The sequence below is a fragment of the Anser cygnoides genome, chromosome 25, assembly GCF_040182565.1.
Source record: "Anser cygnoides isolate HZ-2024a breed goose chromosome 25, Taihu_goose_T2T_genome, whole genome shotgun sequence".
Classification (NCBI taxonomy): domain Eukaryota; kingdom Metazoa; phylum Chordata; class Aves; order Anseriformes; family Anatidae; genus Anser; species Anser cygnoides.
In genome coordinates, this window is record NC_089897.1 from 1,766,943 (window position 1) to 1,787,783 (window position 20,841).

General features: G+C 68.4%; 2 protein-coding genes across 2 annotated transcripts; one reads left to right on the plus strand and one right to left on the minus strand.

The window, feature by feature from the left end:
- Window positions 1–5,662: 5,662 nt before the first annotated feature.
- Window positions 5,663–15,463, plus strand: MICAL1 (microtubule associated monooxygenase, calponin and LIM domain containing 1). The gene is made up of 24 exons (XM_066982828.1): window positions 5,663–5,801; window positions 5,919–6,197; window positions 6,881–7,088; window positions 7,181–7,297; window positions 7,437–7,691; window positions 7,944–8,044; window positions 8,153–8,410; window positions 8,872–8,987; window positions 9,120–9,246; window positions 9,595–9,667; window positions 10,125–10,275; window positions 10,345–10,532; window positions 10,639–10,745; window positions 10,830–10,880; window positions 10,979–11,056; window positions 11,403–11,571; window positions 11,695–11,777; window positions 11,882–12,347; window positions 12,452–12,543; window positions 12,645–12,740; window positions 13,345–13,438; window positions 13,520–13,619; window positions 13,704–13,777; window positions 13,872–15,463. The coding sequence occupies exons 2-24, from the start codon at window positions 5,937–5,939 to the stop codon at window positions 14,000–14,002; spliced, it is 3,396 nt and encodes a 1,131-aa protein (XP_066838929.1). The 5' UTR covers window positions 5,663–5,801; window positions 5,919–5,936; the 3' UTR covers window positions 14,003–15,463.
- Window positions 15,447–20,367, minus strand: SMPD2 (sphingomyelin phosphodiesterase 2). The gene is made up of 11 exons (XM_066982840.1): window positions 20,303–20,367; window positions 18,636–18,739; window positions 18,070–18,166; window positions 17,906–17,982; window positions 17,579–17,672; window positions 17,402–17,491; window positions 17,057–17,139; window positions 16,830–16,962; window positions 16,614–16,718; window positions 16,385–16,541; window positions 15,447–16,165 (listed from the first exon to the last, which is right to left on the minus strand). Exons 2-11 carry the CDS (start codon window positions 18,683–18,685, stop codon window positions 15,822–15,824), a joined length of 1,230 nt encoding a protein of 409 aa, XP_066838941.1. The 5' UTR covers window positions 18,686–18,739; window positions 20,303–20,367; the 3' UTR covers window positions 15,447–15,821.
- Window positions 20,368–20,841: the final 474 nt, after the last annotated feature.

The window sequence follows — 20,841 nt, forward strand, 5'->3', positions numbered from 1 at the left end:
TGTCCCCTTTTCCTTGGGGACACAGACCAGGCTGCCTGGGGCCAGCAGGTTGGCATTAGAGCTGCGTCCCAGCCGTGCCATTGCGGTGGCACACCCTTGGTCCCTGCTGCCTGGGGGCGCTCATCACCAAGGGCTGATGCTGCTCTCCTCCTCCCCACGTTTTGGGGGCCGCCGCCACCTCCGTCCCTGTCCCCAGCCCCGGCGTGGGCACTCCTGGGGCCCTCCAGAGCAGCCGGCGATTTGTGCCTCTGGTTCTTCTGCCACCGTGATTAAAATCGAGTGCTGCTTCCCAGCAAGCCGTCCCCCCGGGGGGGAAAAACCTGCGCCTGGAAGGAGCCGATTAGCGGCGAGCCGTGTTTGTAAGCGCCACGAAGGGCTTGCAAACAGAGGGAGCTGTTTCCGACAGCTCCCGTGCCTGGGAAAAGTGCCCAGCTTCCCGCAGCCGCCCCATTTCCGTGTCCGCCCTGGCCTCTCGCGCCTCCGTCGTGCTCCGCCGTGCTTGCACCCAGGGGATTTGCACGGGGCTGGGGGGCTCGAAACCCCCCAGCCTGGCTGTGAGGGGGCTGTGGGTGAGGGTCCTGCACCAGGACCCCCGTGAGGACACCCCAAAGGGCTGCGGGGAGGAGGGATGGAGGTGTTGGGCCGGCCGTCCCGTGTCCCCGTGGCCTCAGGCAGCGCCGCGGGTGACTCACGGGCTGCCGACGTAGCCCCGGCTCCGTGTGCCAGCTCGCCCCGTGTCCCTGAGTCACCGCAGCCTCGTGGCAGGTTGTCACCGTGCGTCACCGGCCCGCGAGCCCCTTCGCCCAGCTGCTTGCCCCAGTATGGGGCAAGTGGCCAGAAGCACCCCGAGGAGGCCACCGTCGGAAAAATCCCCCAAAACACCCGGCCAGGAGCAACCTTCGGTGACCCAGCGGTTCCATCCTCTGCCCCAAGGTACTGTCACCCCCCCTGGGATCCTTCACCCAAGGTGGAAACCTTGTCCCCAAAGTTTCCCCGAGAGCAGCAGCGCTCGGGGACACGGGTGGCTCGTTTGGGGACGGGGCTGAGCGCCTCCCCCCCCTGCGCGGAGCAGGACCTGGCTCCCGGGCTCTATTTCTTGGGGCGGAGGGGGAAGTACGGGGCGGAAAGCGAGACGGTGCGTTTCACCGGCGGAACCTTTCCTTTTGCTTTGCCAAAAGGCTGCTTTCTCAGCCCAGAAGTCAAAACGCGGCAGGGGTTGTGCTGCGCATCCCTGCCCCGGCCTTCCCCCAGGGCTGGGACCCCCAGGCTGGGGAGGGGAGGAGGAGGAGGAGGAGGAAGAGGAGGGAGCTCCGGCGCTGCAGCCTGCACAGCTGCTCTCAAAACCCACAATTGCAGCTAATAAATAAATAAATAAATAAATAAATAAATAAATAAATAAATAAATAAATAAAAAGCAGCAGCACAAAGCCGGGCAGCCCCCGCGGCCGCCCTGCCCCTCCTCTCCCCGGCTGGGCTGTTCCCAGCGCCGCCTTCCAGCAGCCCGGTCCCCGCGGTGGGGAGGAGGAGGAGGAGGAGGAAGAGGCCAGGGAAGCGGGAGGAGAGGGGAGGGAAAGGGGCAGCCCCTTCCTGCCTGGCCCCAGCCCCGCGCCGTGCCTCAGTTTCCCCGAGCGCCGAGCCCTGGAGGTGAGTGGGGAGGGGACGGGCAGAGCATCCCCGGGGTGGGGAGGGGAGCACCCCGCTGCCCCCTTCCCAGGGGACATCCCGGACAGCACCCCATCCTGGGAGCATCGCGCTGCCGGACCCCGAGGGGTGATTTTGGGGTGGGGGCGCGCACCGGGGGGGTGCTCAGCCCCGCTGTGCACCAGCAGCGCTCCCCAGGGTGCCGTGTGGGGCTGCTCGGTGGCGGTGGGAGCGCTTTGTCCCCCCCCAGGACAGGTGAGGGGTCTCCCTGAAGCCCCTCTGAGTGTCCCCAGGGGCAGCAGGGTCCCCCCGGTCCTCGCTGCCAGCCCCTCGGCTCTGCTCCCCGCGGGGCAGAGGGAAAAGGGAGCAGCCCCCCTCCTCCTCCTGGACCCTTCCCCAGTAGCACCAGTGCTCCCAGTGCCGAGCAGGAGGAGCCTTGCAAAGGGAGAGGGGCTTCCCCCATCCCAGGAGGATGCTCTGTTGGCCTCCTCTCCATCTCCCTCCACCCACTGTTTTGCCCCAGCCCCGCTTTTTGGGGTGCAGAGACCTTGGGGCTCGCGAGCCCGCTGTCCCCCCCCCAGGCACATCTGCTGCTGCTCTGGTGGCAGAGCATCCCCAGCAGCAGGAGGCCGGAGCAGAGGCCGTGCTGAGTTATTTTTGCCTGCAGCCATTCTCGGCCCCGGCCCAAGCGCTTCCCGGAAGCGTGCTGGTGTAAAACTGCGTCAGGCGAGGGACGGAGCTGTCCCCGTACCCTTGGCCGCGGTCAGACTGGTGGTCCCGCGGGGACAGCTGGGGCTGGAGATGAAGGAGGAGCGGGAGGAGGAAAGAGACGCGAAGGCTGGCTGCTCGCAGACTTCCTCCTGCAGCAAAACTCGGCCGCGGGAGGCAGCTCTTCCTGCGCGCCCCAAGGGGGTGGCGCTGAGCGGGGGGGACGAAGGCGAGCCCTTGGCGCTGAGCAGCTCGGAGGCTGGGGGGGGTGAGATACCCTGGAGCGACCTCTGACGGGGCTGGGCTGTGGTTTCGGGGATCCCCTGCAAAGGACGGTGCCAAAATGCCCCGAGAAGGGCACGCTTCTGCTGGCGGTGGCCGCAGGAGCCGCAGCTGGGACCTGCCCGTGGTTGGTACCCTGGGGATTTCGGTACCCGGGGGGTTTCAACATGAGCTTCCCAGGGCTTTGGTTTTTTTTGCAGCAGCCAGCCCCTCGCTGGGACCAGTGACAGGTCTGTCCCTGTCCTTCGCCCTTCTCCCAGCAGCCGCGCCCCGGGGAATGAGGGGGGCTCGGGCACTGCTGCAGAGCCCGGAGCTGCCACGAGCCGAGGGTTCGGCCAGGACGTGCCCACACACACGCTCCCCGGCTCCAACCGGAGCGGCCGCCTGATTTTTCTCCTTCCTGCAAGGATTAAAGCCGGGCCAGATAAGGGCCGGCTTCTGGGCGTTGGCTGGGGCCATCTCCGTGCCTGGAGCCATGCCGGGGAGGAGGGCGCTTCCCGGGGCAGTGGCCTCGCTGCTCCCCCTGAGCGCGGTGATGAGGATGGGAAGAGCACCGCCCGCTGCCTTTAGCCCTTCCAGCAGCACTGCAAGGGGGGTAGTCACCGAAAACAGGATTTGGGGCTGTCCCCCAGGGTCCAAACAGGATTTGGGTGGTCCCGAGGGCTGCTCCGTCCTGCCCATGGCGCTGATCGAGCCGGAGACCCCGGAAGGACCTTCCCGAGGTCCGGGCTGGGCTCAGCAGCCTGGCCCCTGGGCTCTCCGGGCTGGATCCCCGACCCAGAGCAGCCCGGTCCGTGCTGGGAGCCCCCTCACCAGCAAGGGGAGAGGCCCAGCTGCGAGGCAATCTGCTGCTGCTGCTGCTGGAAACCCTCCCAGCCCGCATTAGCTCACCGCAGACCCGTGTCCTTTCCCACCCTCTTTCCATGTGCCTGGAGGACACGTGTGTTTGCTGGCAGCCCAGAAACCCCACGACAGCTTCCCTGCCTTTTCCTAGCAGGCAAGGACAAGGTGTGTGTGTGTGTGGGGGGGTGACCCCGTAAGCGAAACGGGGCATCCCTGCTGTGGGGTTGCTCTGCGTGCCCCAGCCCCGGGTGACGTCCCCGAGGGCTGCGTTTCTGCAGCCGCCCCGACCGGAGCCACCGCGAGCTGAGTCAGGGCTGGCTGCAACCCCCACCTCCTCCCTCTGCCTCGCCGGGGCGGTTTTAAAGGCAGAAATGCAAAAAAAGCAGTCACGCTGGGGCGTGGGGAGAGCAGAGCTGGGGGGGGCAGCCCGGCTCAGCACCGTGCCCCCCCTTCCCGGCTGGCACCAGCCCCTGTGTGCTGCAGGCTCTTTATTTGCAGCAGATCTGCAGGAGCCGGGTATCTGGGGAGGTTTCTGCCCTTGCTTGAAATTATCGTGGGGGGTTCAGGCATGCCGGAGGGGACGCGGAGTGCCAGCCCGAGCATCGCTTCCGTAGGAAACTCGGTGTAACACGAGGCTTGTTGTTCTGCCTCCTCCGAGCTTCCTCGCCGAGCCCAACGCGCCGGGGCTGGAAAAGTTCCCTGGCACGGGGAGCTCCCGTCCTGGGGGGGAGAACCGAGGGCTGGAGATGGAAGGGGTGCTCCCAGCGTGGGTGCTTTATGGCCCCCGTCCTGCCCCGCTGCCCCGGGGTGCTGCGTGTCTGCGGCAGCGTGAGCTCCCCGGGGAAAAGCCGCAGTGCCCGGAGCAGCCTCCCGGGGTGGAGGAGGGAAGGAAGCTGTGGGCTGGCGTGCCTGCCTGCTCCGGTCAGGTTGGCAGCGCTGCCTCGGTTTCCCCTGGCTTCTCTGCTCCTTTTTTCCCCCTGGCACCACGCGGAGGGTGCTCGGAAATCTGCCCCCGGTGCCACGAACGCGTGGCTCGTGCCCTTCGTCCCCGCGCCGCCACCCTGGGGACCCGTGGGCACCTGCTCCAGCCCAGCTGGCTGCTTCGTCCTTGTGTCTGCCCAGGCAGGAAGAGGTTAAAATGCTGAGGTTTCCTGTTTGTGATGCTCGGGAGGTGCACAATCACTTTGCGTCCTCTGAGGCACCGTCGGAAGGAGACCGGGCTTGAAAACCAGCTGGAATTCGGGCTCTCCAGCGCCGAAACGCCTCTCCCTGCCCCGCCGAAGGCAGCGCGGCTCGGCTGCGGCGTCCTTCCCCCTGCGGCGTCCTTCCCCCCCTCCGGCACCTCGCTGCGGAGCCGTGGGGCCGGCCGCTGCCTTCGCAGAGCTCTGCGTGAGGGCAAAGCTCAATGGTTCAAAGGTAGGAGCGCGGCGGCTCCTGGGCGAGACTTTTCACCGGGCTGCTCCTCCTCGCTGCCTTCGCCGGCTGCTGTGCGGGGCTGGGGAGGTTTTCCCAGCCCCGGGGTTTGGCGAGGATTTCCCAGCCCCGGGGTTCGGGGATGGCTGGAGAGGGCAAAGCTTCGTGCTGCGGGCTGTGCCAGGACAAGGTGGCACGGGATGGCGCTCGGCTCGCGGTGGCACCGGGGCTTGGGGACGGCGCCGGGCGCTGGGCGGCTGCAGGGAGCGCACGGGGAGATGCTGGGCACGGGGAGGGTTTGGGGGATGCTCTGCTCCCCGGCTCTCGCAGAGAAGATGACTGCCGGGGCCATCGGTGCTGTGGTTTTCTTATTTTTCATTTCCCCCCCGTCGCTTCCTCCCTGCTCGTCTCTGCGTGCCTCGAGGCTGGCAGCTTCCGCCCCGCTGGGGCAGCGGAGGCGGAGGTGGGCGCGAATCTCCCCTCTCTGCTTGCAAAACCCACCCCGCTCCTTCCTGCCCCGTGGGTGCTGAGCGGCCGGGTTTTGCTGGTTTTTTTGGGGGCAGCTGCTAAATTGGGGCCCCGCGGTTTATCCTGGCAGCCGGGGCCCCTTGGCTGCCCCGTCGCGAGGAGGAAGGAAGCGGCGTCTTTGCTCCAAACCTCCCCGCTCTGCTCTCGGTCGCTGCAGGTACACGCGGCGCAGAGGAAGCCGCTCGCCACCTGCAGCCGTCCCCGTCCCCTCCCCTGACGTCACCCGCAGCGGGGTGACACCGCGGCTCGCTGGGTGCAGCACCCGGGGGAGGCTCAGCCAAACGCCGTCGGAAAGAGGACAGATTTCGGCGTCACCGTCACCCAAATTGCCACGGGGTCCGCGACGGCTGCAGCCCCCGCTGGGAAACCTCGCGCCGAGACACCAGGTCCTGCAGCATCCCTGGGAAGGATGGGGGCTCAGGGGCGTCCCCCGCTCGTCCCTGCTGTCCCCGCTTGTCCCTCCTTGTCCCTGCTGTCCCCGCTTATCCCTGCTGTCCCACCAGGCTGCCAGCTGAGGCGGGATGAGCGTGCCGGACGGCGAGCCGGCCAACCCGGCCCATGCCCTGTTCGAGAGCTTCCTGCGGGCCGGGCAGTGCCGGGAGGTGCTGAGCTGCTTCGGGGAGCTGTGCCGGCAGCTGGGGCTGCAGGGCAGCGGGCTGCAGCTCTACCACGGCCTCAAGGCTGGCCTCAACTACTGGAACGCCAAGGCCCTGTGGAGCAAGCTGGATAAGAAAGCCGGGCACAAGGACTACGACCAAGGCACGGCCTGCGCCAACACCAAGGTACCGGTGGCCGTGGGGTGTGGGTTTGGGTCCCTCCGTGCCCTGTGCTGTGTCCCCAGGGTGAGGGCATCTGCTGGGACGTCCCTGGGGGTTGGGGATGTGCCCTTTGGGATGCTGCTGGGGTTGTTAATTAGCCCTGCTGCCCCTCCGTGGCGTGAGGTGCCACCCGGTCAGCCACATCCCTCCTGTCCCCACCCCGGGGACAGTCCCACGAGGGCTACGAAGGGTCAGGAGGACGTACCGAGCCCTTAGGGAGCCAGCATCGGGTGTCCCCCTGGGGCTGGGGACTCCCCTTCTGCCCCCTTTCCCAGGGCTGACAGCTTTTGTCCCCGCTGCTGGTGCCCTGTCACCTCCCGGCTGGCGGGACTTCAAACTTCAGAGCCCGATGCTGGCGAGAATTTCCCCGTTCCCCATCTGCTGCGGAGGGGAAGCGTGGGTGCCTTATCTCGGCCAGCATTTAATTGCTGCCGCTGCAATTTGCCACCGCGCAAAGGCAAGGTTCAGCCGGGGGGGGGGGGGGTCACCCCGCAGGGCCCCCGCTTTGCAGGGAGCAAGGAAGTGGGGAGGGCCGGATCCTGCACTAGGAGGGGGTGGGGGGAGATGCTGAGCCCCAAGATTTGCCCCCCCCTCCCGGTGGTCGCGGGGAGGACTCGCCCCCACCCCGCCGCCCGTCCCCTCCGCAGTGCCTGGTGGTGGGGGCTGGCCCCTGCGGGCTGCGGGCGGCCATCGAGCTGGCGCTGCTGGGCGCCCGCGTGGTGCTGCTGGAGAAGCGCGACGCCTTCTCCCGCAACAACGTCCTGCACCTCTGGCCCTTCACCATCCACGACCTGCGGGCGCTGGGCGCCAAGAAGTTTTACGGGCGCTTCTGCACCGGCACCCTGGATCACATCAGTGAGTCGGGTGCTGGGGTGCTCCCCCCGGGGACCGGGGCGGGGGACACGCGGATCTGGGTGCAGCTCCCGGTGCCCCCTGTCCCCTCGCAGGCATCCGTCAGCTCCAGCTCATCCTGCTGAAGGTGGCCCTGCTGCTGGGCGTGGAGGTGCACATCAACGTGCAGTTCAAGGACCTCCTGCCCCCCGCCAGCAAGGGGGACGGCCAGGGTAAGGCACCGGCGGCGTCCCCGGGGACCAAGACAGGGCTGCGGCGGTGGCTCTGAGCCCTTCGGGGAGGGGACGAGGCGCAAATGGTGCCCACCCCAGCCCAGCCCCACGCCGTGACCCCCCTCCCCGCTCTCCGCAGGCGGCTGGCGGGCTGTGCTGCAGCCCAGCTCCTCTCCCCTCAGCCACTACGAGTTCGACGTCCTCATCTCGGCCGGCGGCGGCAAGTTCGTCCCCGAAGGGTTCAAGCGGAAGGAGACGCGGGGGAAGGTGGCCATCGGCATCACCACCAACTTCGTCAACCGCAACAGCCGGGCTGAGGTGGAGGTGTCGGAGATCAGCGGCGTGGCGCGGATCTACAACCAGAAGTTCTTCCAGAACCTCTACAACAAAACAGGTCGGCGGTCCCCGAGCGGCGACGGAGGGCCTGGGGGGGTTCCCGTTTATCCCCCGGTGCAACTGGGATGCCCATCCTGGGGTGGGATGCGTGTCCCCATAGGGTGCCTCCCATTTATCCCCCGGTGTAACCTGGGTCTCAGCCCTGAATGTCCCCCCCCCGGGGTGGGATGAGTGTCCCCGCACGGTGCCCCCACGCGGGGGACGTTTGGTGGCCCCACACGGCTCGGCTCAGCCCCTTCCCCATCGCCAGGTATCGACCTGGAAAACATCGTCTACTACAAGGACGACACTCACTATTTCGTCATGACAGCCAAGAAGCAGAGCCTGCTCAAGAAGGGGGTGATCCTGCAGGTGAGGCGGGCAGGATCCGGCCCCAGGAGCTGCCTGTCCCCCTGGGCTGGGGGGACAAACGCCACCGCCCGCAGCCTGACCGCGTTCACCCCGTCCCCATCCCCGCAGGACAAACCGGACATCGAGAGCCTCCTGTCCGACGAGAACGTGAACCGGGACGCCCTCCTCAGCTACGCCAAGGAAGCCGCCAACTTCTCCACCAACTACCGCCTGCCCGAGCTGGAGTTCGCCCTCAACCACCGGGCCCTGCCGGACGTCGACATGTTCGACTTCACCTGCATGACGCGCTCCGAGAACGCGGCGCTGGTGCGGGAGCACAACGGGGCGCGCCTGCTGCTCGGGCTGGTGGGCGACTGCTTGGTGGAGGTGAGGGCCGTGCCTCGGTTTCCCCTCTCCCAGCAAGGGCTGCCCGATGCGTTTATTGCGGCGTGTTCCCCATCCCCGAGTGCTTCTCGCCCCGGCATCTCGTCCCCCACGGGCACGCTCCCCAGTAATGGAAGCATCTGGGGCTGCGTCCCCAAAGCATTCCCCCGGTAGCGGGATGCTTTGGTGGGGATGGGGGGGTCGTCCCTTCTGCATCCCCACCGGAGATGTTCGGGGTTGGAGGAGCAGCCCGGCTCCTCCCCAGACGTGACTGCATCGGCGGCAGCGTCTGGCTGCAGCCGTGGGGCTGGGGAGGAGACGTCTGTCCGTCCGCTCCCCGCGCGTCTCGCTGTCTCTCCCTGCTTTCATCTCCGGCCAAGCCCGGCAGCTCCGCGCCTCCTCCCAGCCGCCCCGACCGGCCGCGCGGCTCCAGCCCCGTCCCTCTCTCGCCTTTTTCTCCGCAGCCCTTCTGGCCGCTGGGCACCGGCGTGGCCAGGGGCTTCCTGGCCGCCTTCGATGCGGCGTGGATGGTGCGGCGGTGGGCGGCCGGGACCCCCCCGCTGGAGGTGCTGGCCGAGAGGTGAGAGCCCCCCCCCCCACCCCGTCCCGCTGGGCTGATCCCAAACCGGGATTTCTGTGTCCTCGGTGGTGGGGTGGCCAAAAAGGGGCCGTGTCCCCGCGGTGGCACCCAGCGCTGTTCCCCCACGCCCAGGGAAAGCATCTACCAGCACCTTTCGCAAACCTCCCCGGACAACACCAACAAGAACATCAGCCAGTACAGCATCGACCCGGCCACGCGCTACCCCAACATCAACCTGCACGCCATCAAAGCCAACCAGGTACCCGGCCCCGAGCTTTAGGGGGTTTTGGGGTGCAGAGCCCCAGCTCTCCGTTTCCCAGCCCCGCTCGGGCACGGAGGAGAGCGGCCATCCTGTTTAGCCCCCACCGAGGGCCGGGTGACACCGGGTGACACCGGTTTGCAAGGTTCCCTCTCCCCCAGGGGTGTCAGGCTGAGGCTGTAGGTCCCCAGGGAGCGTAACGCACTTCCCACTGGGAATGCAGGTGGTGCTGGGGAGGTGCTGGTAGCGGGGGGGGGGGGGGTCTGGGTGTCCCCCTCACCAGGGCCAGCTCCCGGCACGGTGCCAAGGGCTCGGTGCGGTTGGTGACCTGCGTGTCCCCGCTGGCAGGTCCGGGACCTCTACCTCGTGGGCATGGTGGAGGTGGACCACAAGAAGAGGAGAGACAACCGGCTCAGCACCGGTAGGAGCGAACGGTCCTGCCCCAGCCCCTCCCTGCCACCAGGACCCCCCTGGCAGCCCACGGCGGAGCGGCTCCTGCCCTGATTCCCCTCCCCATCCTCCTCCTCTCGCGCTGGAACCCTGGCTGGCTTCCAGGCGGCCGCTGCGCTCCTCCCGGCACCTCCAGCGTCTCCATCCTGGTGGCACCGCTGCTTTCCGTCCCCTCTACCCCCGTGGGGACACGGCCCCCCCGCTGCCGTCTCCGACAGCAGCAGGGGTTGTCCCCTTCCTTCTGGTGCTGAGCCATGAAATATCGACGGGTGCTTTATCAACCCGTTCCTTGAGCTTTGCGGTGGGGAGGTTGCAGGGGGGGTGGTGGTCCCTGGGGGGGCTGTATTTAAAGTTAGGGGGGAAGGGGGGGGCCTTGTGGAGGGGGTGTCCCCCAGGGTGGGATGGGGACGCGTGTGCTGCCTCCCCAGCTGTCTCCGGAGACGCCTACGAGGAGCTGCTGCGGTGGTGCCAGGCCAGCACGGCCGGGTACCGCGGCGTGGAGGTGACCGACTTCACCGCCTCCTGGACCAGCGGCTTGGCCCTCTGCGCCCTCGTCCACCGCTTCCGCCCCGACCTGGTGTGAGTGCCCGGCCCCCGGGACCCCCGCCCCACGGAGCCCCCCCGTCACGGCGCCCACCCTCCCCGCAGGGATTTCCATACCGTGGACCCGCAGGATCCCATCGGGCTCCACCAGATGATGCTGGACACGGCGGAGCAGGAGCTGGGCATCCAACCCGTCCTCTCCAGCACCGAAATGGCCTCAATGGCGGAGCCCGACCGCCTGGGGCTCATCACCTACCTCAGCCAGTTCTACGAAGCCTTCAAGCCTTCTCCAGGTGCGGGATTTGGGGGGGGGGGATTTATCCCACCCTGAGCCCCCAGGGGGCCGGCTGGGTGCTGCCCGCTGTCAGGGTGCATCCCCAGCACGTCCCCTCTGCGCAGCGCTGGAGGTCAGCAAGAAGCCGCTGTCCCCCCGCGGCACGAAGGGCGCCATCCTCTTCCTCAGCAAGCTGCAGAAGAGCCGCACCCTGACCCACAAACGTGCCCAGGTGAGCACCCCCACCGCCACCCAGCCCCTCGTGGCACCCCACGGCCGTGCCCCCCAGCTCCGAGCCCCCCGTTTATGTCGGCAGGAGAGCGCCCAGAAGGACCCCGAGGCCAAAAAGAGCCACAGGGACGCCGAGGTGGGTCCGCACCGTGCACCACGAAGGATGCTCCGGAGGGTGCAACCCACGGGGGGGGACAAAGGGTGCTGATGCCCCCCACCTTGGCCTGCTCTTAGGTGGACGCGGCGCTGGACGGAGAGGCTCTGGATGGTGACCACAGCCTGCCACCAGCCGCCACCACGGACCCCGGGCAGGTTGGTCCTTGCTTTGCCCTGGGGAGGGGACCCGGGTGGGCACGGGGTGGGGGGGGGGTGGCAGCACGGCAGCTCCTCCTGCACACGAGGCCAAGCCAAGGGCTGGGACCGGGGCTGCGCAAGCGGACGCCCACGGGCTGGCGGCTCCTCCCAGCGAATTTCCTGACCCAACTGGTTTTCGGGAGCCGAGACCTGCCGCTCCCTCCGTGGTGCCGGCAGCGAGCAGCTCGGCGAGGCAGAGGGAGGGGGCAAAGCCCCATGCCCCCCTCCCCAGCACCCGCAAAGCCCCGGGGCTGGGTGGGTGCCACCACCCCGTGCCCCCGCAACCCTCCCTCTCCCCCCGCAGCCGCCGGCCCGCGGGGAGAGCAGCGACGCCTGCTACTTCTGCGGCCGGCGCGTCTACATCCTGGAGCGGGCCAGCGCCGAGGGACGCTTCTTCCACCGCGGCTGCTTCCAGTGCTGGCAGTGCGGGGCCACGCTGCGCCTGGGCGACTACGCCTTCCACGAGGAGGACGGTGAGCAGGGCTTGGGGACGGGGTGCTGGGGACGGGGTGCTGGGGACGGGGTGCTGGGGACGGGTGGCTTTCTGTTCTGCAATCTCTCCGCTCACTCGTCACATGCTCGTGCCCCCGCTCCAGGTCATTTTTACTGCTTGCTTCACTACCCCAACGCCCCCGGTATGGATATGCCGCCCAGTGAGCCCCCGGTGTTGCCCGATGGGGTAAGTAGTTGTAAATCCCCAACGATGAAATCTGGCCCCAAAAAGATCGGGGGGGGGGGTGCTCGTTCTGGCCCCACGGTGCATCACCCCTGGCTTTGCCCTAGGATGTCAATGCCAACCGCACGCTTTCGGACGCTGGGAGCCCCTGTGCGTCCCCTGAGGGCGAGGAGGTGCTCGGGTCCCCGCAGTCCCCGCCGGCAACCCCGGAACCGGGGGAAGAACCCGGGGCAGAGGAGGATGCTGCAAGCACCGGTGAGGTGGAGGAGCAGGAGCTGCCGCCCTCGGGGCCGGACGACGTCCCGGAGGAGGACGAGGGTCCCGGCGCAGAGCCCCGACGGGAGGTGGAGGAGGCTGAGGAAGGAGGAGGCAGGAGGAAGATCGTCCTCTCGCCCCTGGAGAAGCTCAGCCTGTCCACGCTGAGCCTCACCGGAGATGCGGAGGCCGAGGCGCCCCCGAAGCCAGCCCGGCTGCGGCTGCAAGCGGCGCCCGAGGCCATGCCTGCCCTGTGGCCGGGGCTGGGTGCCTGGGAGGAGGAGGAGGAGGAGGACCACGAGGTGGACATGGAGGAAGGTGGGTGGCTGCCTGCTGGGATCTCCGGGGCTCTCCTGCGCCCTGCCATGCCCCACTGCTGCTGGGCGGCCTGAAACAGCTCTTTTTTTTTGGCGGGGGTGCAGATTCAGAGGAGAGTGACAGCGAGGAAGAGGAGGAGGAGGAGGAGGAGGCAGAGGAGAAGGAAGGCCTGGACCTGGGCACCATGGGCGAGTCTGTGAGTGCTGTCCCCAAACGGCGGTGACCCCACTGGGCTCTCACCGGTCTGATGCCGAGCTGTCGGGGCCGGCCCTGCCTGACCCCTGCGTCCCTTTACAGTGCCCGATCCTCGGGGACGTGAAGTACGCCACCTGCAAGCGCACGCTGCCCCGCCGGGTGCGGGAGGCACAGATGAAGCGGTTCTGCAAAGCCCAGGTAGCCCTGATGGGCTGAGCCAGATCCCCAATCCATCCCCATCCCAATCCATCCCCATCCCCAATCCATCCCCATCCCCATCCCCATCCCCATCCCCATCCCATCCCCATCCCATCCCCATCCCCATCCCCATCCCATCCCCATCCCATCCCCATCCCATCCCCATCCCATCCCCATCCCCATCCCCATCCCATCCCCATCCCATCCCCATCCCATCCCCATCCCATCCCCATCCCATCCCCATCCCATCCCCATCCCATCCCCATCCCCATCCCCATCCCATCCCATCCCATCCCATCCCCATCCCATCCCCATCCCATCCCCATCCCCATCCCCATCCCCATCCCCATCCCATCCCATCCCATCCCCATCCCCATCCCATCCCCATCCCCATCCCCATCCCCATCCCATCCCCATCCCCATCCCCATCCCATCCCCATCCCATCCCCATCCCCATCCCCATCCCCATCCCCATCCCATCCCCATCCCATCCCCATCCCCATCCCATCCCCATCCCCATCCCATCCCATCCCATCCCACCCCACCCCACCCCATACACCGGGATGCTCTGGCCCACGTCTGAGCGCTGCCCTCCCCTTCGCAGGCCATCCAGAGGCGGCTGGAGGAGATCGAGGTGACCTTCCGCGAGCTGGAGCAGCAGGGCATCAAGCTGGAGAAGTTCCTCCGGGATGAAGGAGGTAAGGACAGGGCGCCGGGGCCCCGTGGTGCCCAAGGTTGGGGGTCTGCACCCTACTCATCCCCCCCCCGCCGCCCCACAGGCAGCCCGGCCGACCAGAAGACGCAGTGGATGAACCAGCTGCTGTACCTGGTGCAGAAGAAGAACAGCCTGATGTCCGAGGAGTCGGACCTCATGATTGCGTAAGGCTGGGGGAGAGGCTGCCTGGGACCCCCCCCCCCAAATCCCCGACCCCATGCCCAGAACCCCCCCTTCCCTCCCCGCAGGGTGCAGGAGCTGAAGCTGGAGGAGCAGCAGTGGCAGCTCGACCAGCAGCTGCGCTGGTACATGGAAAAGGAGGGTAAGCAGCCGTGCGGGATGGGGGGAGCGGGGCCAGGCTTGGCTTGGGACCCCCCCCCCCCCCCCGGCCCCACTACAGCCCCCTGCTCCCGCAGAAGCCCTGAAGACAGCCGAAGACTGCGTGGCCGAGAAGGAGATCCTGGCGCAGCTGCTGGACGTGGTGAACAAGCGCAACGCCCTCATCCAGATGCAGGAGGAGAAGCGGCTCAGCGAGCTGCACGCCTGACGGACCCCCCCCCGGTTCCTCCCGGGGCGGGGTGTGAGCAGATCCCCCCCCTCCCGGCCGACCACCACCCTGAGCTGCCTCGCGGGCAGCTGCTGCCGTGGCAAAGCCAGGTCCCCGCTTGCCAAAAGCTGCTGCGGAGGGGCCAGACCCGCCGGTGGATGCACGCGGGGGTGGCACCGAGGAGCACCCCCCCAGCTCCGGGGTGCGGAGGGGGCGTCCCCCACGCGTGGCTGGATCGCCTTTGCCTTGTGCTTGCTTGAAAACGAAATTTGCAGGGGGCGTGAAACGCGTGGGCTGCAGTGGCTCTGCACAGAGCTTGCTAGAGGAGAAAAAAACCAAAACGCATGGGTTATTGGGGTCTCGCCCGGCGCTGGAGATCCCACAGCTGTGACCCCTTCGAGGAGGACGCTGCCCAGACCCAACCGGCGGCATGGGAAGCTTTTGGTCCTGCAGAGCCCCTCGTGCTCGAGCTGTGCTGCTGTCTTCTTCGGGACAGGCTGCGCCTGGTCCTGGCGGGTGAGGGGTCCCCAGCAGCACCCAGCCTGCCCCGTGCCTCGGCCCTCCCGGGCCCCAAAGGACTTCGCTCCTGGCAGTGAGGATGTGACCACGGCCACCACGGGGAGAGCTCAGCGGAGATGCCAGGTGTGTAGGGGCAGCATCGGGAGCAGCCCCGGGAAGCCACCAGAGGAGACCCATCCCATCCCAGGACATCCATCCCAAGCCGGGACATCCATCCCAATCTGGCATTTCCATCCCAACCTGGGACATCCATCCCAACCCGGGACATCCATCCCAACCCGGGACATCCATCCCAGCTCAGGACATCCATCCCAGCTCGGGACATCCATCCCAACCCGGGACATCCATCCTAGCTCAGGACATCCATCCCAGCTCGGGACATCCATCCCAGCCCGACCCATCTGGCTCTACAAGTGGGACCTGCAATGGCCAGAGCGGGCTGAGCGCACGGCTCTGCAGCTCTGCTTCTGGGTGCCGCTGTCCCCGTCCCCTGCAGGAAACCAGGGTCACAAACCTCCACGCGAGGCTTAGGGGGGGACGGGGACATTTAACCAGCAGCTCTCCCGGTGGATTTTGCCCAGGGCTGGCACCACGTGCGTGTGACACAGAGGACAAGAGCCGCCGGTGGCTGTTTCCCCCTTGCCCCTTTGGGGTTCTTGCTGCTTGCCGATGCCAAAGTGACCTTTGCACTGATCTCTCGGATCTTTAAGGAGTCGCCAGGTGCTGCAGGGCTGTCCCCCCTGGCGACATGGTGCTTATGGCAGTCCCCGGCTGTGCTGGGCAAGCCACGGGGGTGCTGGGCGCGGGCTCCCCCGTGGCCGCCCTCGCCCAACCGTTCCTCCCGTGCCCCCACACCTTCCCGGCTGCATTTCCTTTGGCCCTGCTGCAACCTCCCTCCCTTCGAATAAAGCCTCCCAGATGCGGCCCTAGGGCTAAAACACCGCCTTTATTTTCTCTCTGAGTCAAATCTGGCTGCCGGGGTGGCCCAAAGCTCTCATGGGGAGCCCCTGGGGCTGCCCCAGGCAGGGGGAGGCCGAGGTGCTCGCACCCCCCTGGCCACCCCAGGGTGTCCACCCAGGCAGAAAGGGCGTATTAAAAAAGATAATTAAAACCTGCCTCCGTTATGGTTCCCACGGGGGCAAACGTTTTGTCCCAAAACCTTAATTCCACCCCAAAAGGCGGCTGTGGAACCTGCGCTACCGAGCCTGCCGCAGCACTGCTCGCCAAAAACCCGAAGTCAGGGAGAAAAAGGGCCCGAGCCGGGTCGGGATGGGGTCGGGGGGGAACCCCCCAGCCCCGGTCAGGAGCGGCCGGGGCGCTCCTGCAGCACCCCCAGCGCCATCCGCATCTGCTCCTCGGTGCCCTGCAGCATCTTCACCTCGATGGTGTGGAAGAGGTGGAGGCCGGTGGCAAGGAGGAGGACGCCGAGGGCGAGGAAGGCCAGCAGGGCGAAGGAAAGCTTGGGGAAGGGCTGCCCGTCCGCCAGCCCCGCCAGGGCGCCCAGCGCGGCCGCGGCCTGCAGCAGCAGCAGCAGCAGGGCCAGCAGGGCCATCCTGCCCGAGGAGTAGAGCTGCCGCTGCGCCGCCAGCAGCCCCACGCGCACCTCGGTCCGCGCCTCGCTCAGCACCTCCACCAGCGCCGGCACTGCGGGGACAAGGGGGGTGTGGGGGGGTCAGCGGGGGCGGCATCCCGCTCCCTACCCTTTTTCTCCCCATCCCTGCGCCCCTCTGCCAGCTCCCTCCCCAAAAGGGGACGTCCCGGGAAGAGGAAGCATCCCCAAAATATCCTGTCTCGAAGCCGGTCGGTTGTTCACCAGGATCCCCAATAAGAGGGGGGTGCTGGTGGTGTCCCCCCCTCCCTTACCGGCCGTGCCGGGGGTGACACCCGCTGCCTGCCCTGTCCTCTGGACGTGCAGCGTCGCCATCACGGCCTCGTGGTCCGAGTAGGGGATGTCCGTGCCCGGGGCCGTCCCCGTGGTGGTCTGCAGCTCCTCGCACTTCACCATGAAGCTGGAGCCAGCCTGGGCAGGGACACGGCGGGGTCAGGATGTGTCCCTCTCCGTAAACCCCCATCCCGGCCCCCCCCCCATCACCTTGTAGAGGATGTAGTCGATGCGGATGCCCAGCGGGAAGGGCTGCAGCTCCGACTTGACGGTGAAGCGGTTGCTGGGGATCAGGGTGCAGCCGTCCTCGCAGCCCTGGGAGCAAGCACCGCGTGCCACGTCCCGGCAGGGCCACGGACCCCGCTGGGGGGCAGGCAGCGCACGGGGGCGTCCCTCGAGCCCCCCCGCTCAGCCCGTGCCGCTCACCTCGAAGCGCTTGGTCTCGGTGAAGGCGTCCCGCAGCCCCGTCCAGCAGCGCAGCAGCCGGATGCCCACGTCCTGGGGGTGCATGTTCAGGTCCCCTCCCAGCAGCACCACGTCGGCCGCCTTCGACGTGTGTCTGTAGGGACGGGACCGGCTCAGCCTCCCCTGCCACAGCAGGGGGAAAACTGGGACCCCCCCCCCTCCCCCAGCCACAGTCCGCGGCCGCCCACCGGATGAATTGCAGCAGCTCCCAGGCTTGCACCACGCGGTGCGGCAGGTAGGCGTCCTTCTCCCGGCAGTACTCGGCGTGCAGCTGCAAAAAGCAGGGGGGGGGCAAAGTGGCCACGACCTCCCCCTGCAGCTCCTCCGCTGCTCCGGGGCTCCCTGCAACCCACCCGGCCCCTTTGGGGGGGGGTCTCTCGGGTCCCGTGGCTGCTGGCTGACCCCATCAAAAGGACCCTCACCCCATTGCACAGCCCGGGACGCAGCCCCCCCACCCCATGCAATTGCTACAGCGAGGGGACAGCAAAGGCGGTGCGTGGCCACTCGTGTCCCCGCCACGCCGAGGTGCTCACGTGGGTGACGTAGACGTTGAAGACGATCCCGGAGATCTTAATGACGGCGAGCCCCACGGACTTGCCGCAGAACCAGTCCCCGTGCTGGAGCTGGAGGAGGGGAAGGGGAGAGGTGGGGGCTGGCGCGGCTCCGTGGGGGTCCCGGGGGGGGGTGCTGCGTGCCCCCACCCCACTCACCATGTAGGGGTAACCGTTGAGCGAGTACTGGTAGAGCAGCGTGTCCAGGATGGGGAACTTGGAGAAGATGCAGAGCCCGCTGCCGATGACACCACTGCGGGACGGGGAGGGGGGCACAGTGAGCCTGTGCCCCCCCCCATATCTCCCTCCCTCCAGCCCTGGGTCTGCTGTGCGTCCCCACGCACCGTGCTCCCCGGTGCCGCGGGGCCAGGAGACCGACAGCACCCGCACCGTGGTCTCTCCACGGGGCAAAACCCCCCCGGCACAGCCCTGGGGACACCCCGGGGCGGGGGGGGGGAAATGGGGGAGCAGCATGGCCCCTCTCACCTGCGGAAATAATGGGAGAAGGGGCAGCAGCCTCCCAGCTTCGCCTTCAGGTCGCCGTAGTCCCGCTCGCTCCATACCTGCAGGACAGCGGCACGGGCGGAGGACGGGCGCCCCTGGGCTTACGGGGCTGAGACCGGGCGCGCTCGGCTCACGCGTGGCCTCACCTCCTGCAGGAGCACCAGGTCGAAGCCCTCCTGGCACAGCCTGTCCCCGATGAGCCGGATGCGCTCCGGGCGCCGCTTGCTCAGGTAGCGGATGGCCCTGATGGAGAGGGGCGGGCGGTGACAGCTCGGGGGGACGGGGGTGGGTTTGGGGCACGTGGGGAGCCAGAATGAGGGGGGGAGAGGGCGCCGGTAATGATACGGGGCAGGGTGCAGCTGGGGGGGGAAGGGGAGGGCAGGGGGAAAGGGCCTCGTGGGGACATGGGGACAAGAGGGGCGAGCAGGGAGCCTGTTTGGGGACAGATTTTCCTGCCTGCAAGTCAAGGAAAGCCACGCACAGATGGGGTGCAAATGGGGGGCCCTTCCCTGGTGGGAGAAGGGGGAGTGCAGGTGGGGAGCGGGGACAAGGGGCACTGCCCAGCTGAGCACCTTGCGACCTTTTGGGGCTGAGAGAGCGGTGCGAACCCAAAATAAAGGGGGCAGGAAGGTAGCCCCATGGCAAGGCCCCCATCCCCTGGGGTGGCTGTCCCCGTCTCCATCCCCGCAGCCCTGTCGGACTCTGGACTCACCAGCAGTTGAGGTCGAAGACGCGGAGCCGCAGCGCGGGGTCCCCCTCCATCGCTCAGCGGGGCTCGGCCGGGGCTGGCGGGTGGCACCGGGCAGAGGGGGGGTCCTGCAGGGAGCAGCCTTGGGGTGACGGCGCCCCAGGAGCTGGGGAAGCCGCGCTGCGGTGGCGGAGGGGCCGAGGCAAAGGCAAAGGGAGGAGCAGACGGGGTGCCCAGCCTCACCCACACCCTTCTCCCCGCTCCCATCCGCTGGGCCCATCCTGAACCCCAGATTCACCCCCCCACATCCCCCAAAAAAAAGCGACCTGCCTGCCCAAACCGCACAGGTGACTTCTCCATCCTGAGGATGGGGACAGCGTGGGCACTGGTGGGCCAGGGGAGGGGTGCAGGCACCCAGCCCCTCTGTTCCTGAGAGGTTCTCGCTGCGCACGCTTTAACCCTGCCTCAAAGCACAGCTGCGAGGCAGGGCCCCCCCGCCACCCCCCCACCCTGCTCCTATCTCCAGGACCCGGACCCTGAACCGGACCCGGCCTCGCTCCTCCAGCGCTCGCCTCCCGGGGAGTTTTTAAAAGTGCAAAAAGCAAACCCGGGGACACAGCTGGATGTGAGCGCTCCAACCGCCCGTCCCGAGGGGGCTGCCACGGGACCCCACGGCCACGACCTGTCCCGAGTGGGGCCCCCACGGGACCCCATGGCCACGACCTGTCCCGAGTGGGGCCCCCACGGGACCCCATGGCCACGACCTGTCCTGAGTGGGCCCCCCACGGGACCCCATGGCCACGGCTCCGCTTTGCCCTTCCCTGGCCGAAAGCTCCCCACGAAGCCTCCAGCAAGGTGAGAGCAGCACCTCCGTGCTCCTGGCCCGGTGCCTGCCGCGGGGCTGAGCCCCCCCAGGACCATCCCCAGCCCCCCCCAAGGGCCATCCCCAGCCCGGGGGGGGGGGGGGAGTTCTGCTTCGCAGAGGGGGGGGGGGCAGAAGGGCCGGGGTGCGGAGCTGGGAATGGGGCACGGAGCAGGGTGCGGAGCAACGGGAGGGGGGCGCGGAGGGGGGGGCGCGGAGCCGGGTGCGGAGCCGGGAAGGGGGTGCGGAGCCGGGTGCGGGGTGCGGAGCTGGGAGCGGAGCTGGGAATGGGGCGCGGAGCCGGGAGCAGGGCGAGGAGCAACAGGGGGGGCGCGGAGCCTTGGAAGCAGGGCGCGGAGCCGGGTGCGGGGCGCGGAGCTGGGAGCGGAGCCGGGAGTGGAACCGGGAGTGGAACCGGGAGTGGAACCGGGAGTGGAACCGGGAGCTGGGTGCGGAGCCGGGAGCGGGGTGCGGAGCTGGGAGCGGAGCTGGGAATGGGGCGCAGAGCCGGGAGCAGGGCGAGGAGCAACAGGGGGGGCGCGGAGCCTGGGAAGCAGGGCGCGGAGCCGGGTGCGGAGCCGGGTGCGGAGCTGGGAGCGGAGCCGGGAGCGGAACCGGGAGCTGGGTGCGGAGCGGGCAGCGAGGTACGGAGCCGGGTGCGGAGCAACAGGGGGGCAGCGCGAAACCGGGAGCGGGGCGCGGAGCCGGGAGTGGAACCGGGAGCGGAACCGGGAGCGGAACCGGGAGCCGGGCGCGGAGCCGGGCGCGGGGCGCGGAGCAACAGGCGGGGGCGCGGAGCGGGGCCGGGGAGCGCAGCTCGGGACCGGACCTGGCCGGGGCCGGCAGCCGAGGGACTACGAGTCCCGGCGGGCAGCGCCGCGGGAAGGGGAGGGAGGGAAGGAAGCGGCCGGGGCGGGGCGCGGGGCGGCGGGGAGGGGCCGGGCCCCGGGGCGGGGGGGGGGTCAGCTCCGGGACCGGGGGGGGGGGTCAGCCCCGAGACCCCCTCTCCGCGGCCGGCCCGGGGCTGGGGGCAGCGGGGTCCCGCACCCGGGGTCCGGGGGTCCCTCCCCCCCCGGCAGGCACCGGGTAGAAATAAATCCCGGGGGTGGCGGGGGGGGCGGTTTGGTGCGCGAAAAGGGAAGTGCCGGAGCGTGCTCGGCATTAAAGGGCAGTCCCCCGGGCCCCCTCGTTGTGGGGCTGGGTGTAGCACGTAGCCGAGGGGCTGCGGGAAGGGCTTTAGTAAGGCTTTAGTGAGGAAGGAGTTCGTACTGGGAGCATTGGGCTCAGCCCCCCAGCGCCTGATCTGTGCCCGATATATACCAAAATACGGGTCTGTGACCCCCAGCGGGGGATTTGGGCTCCCCTTGT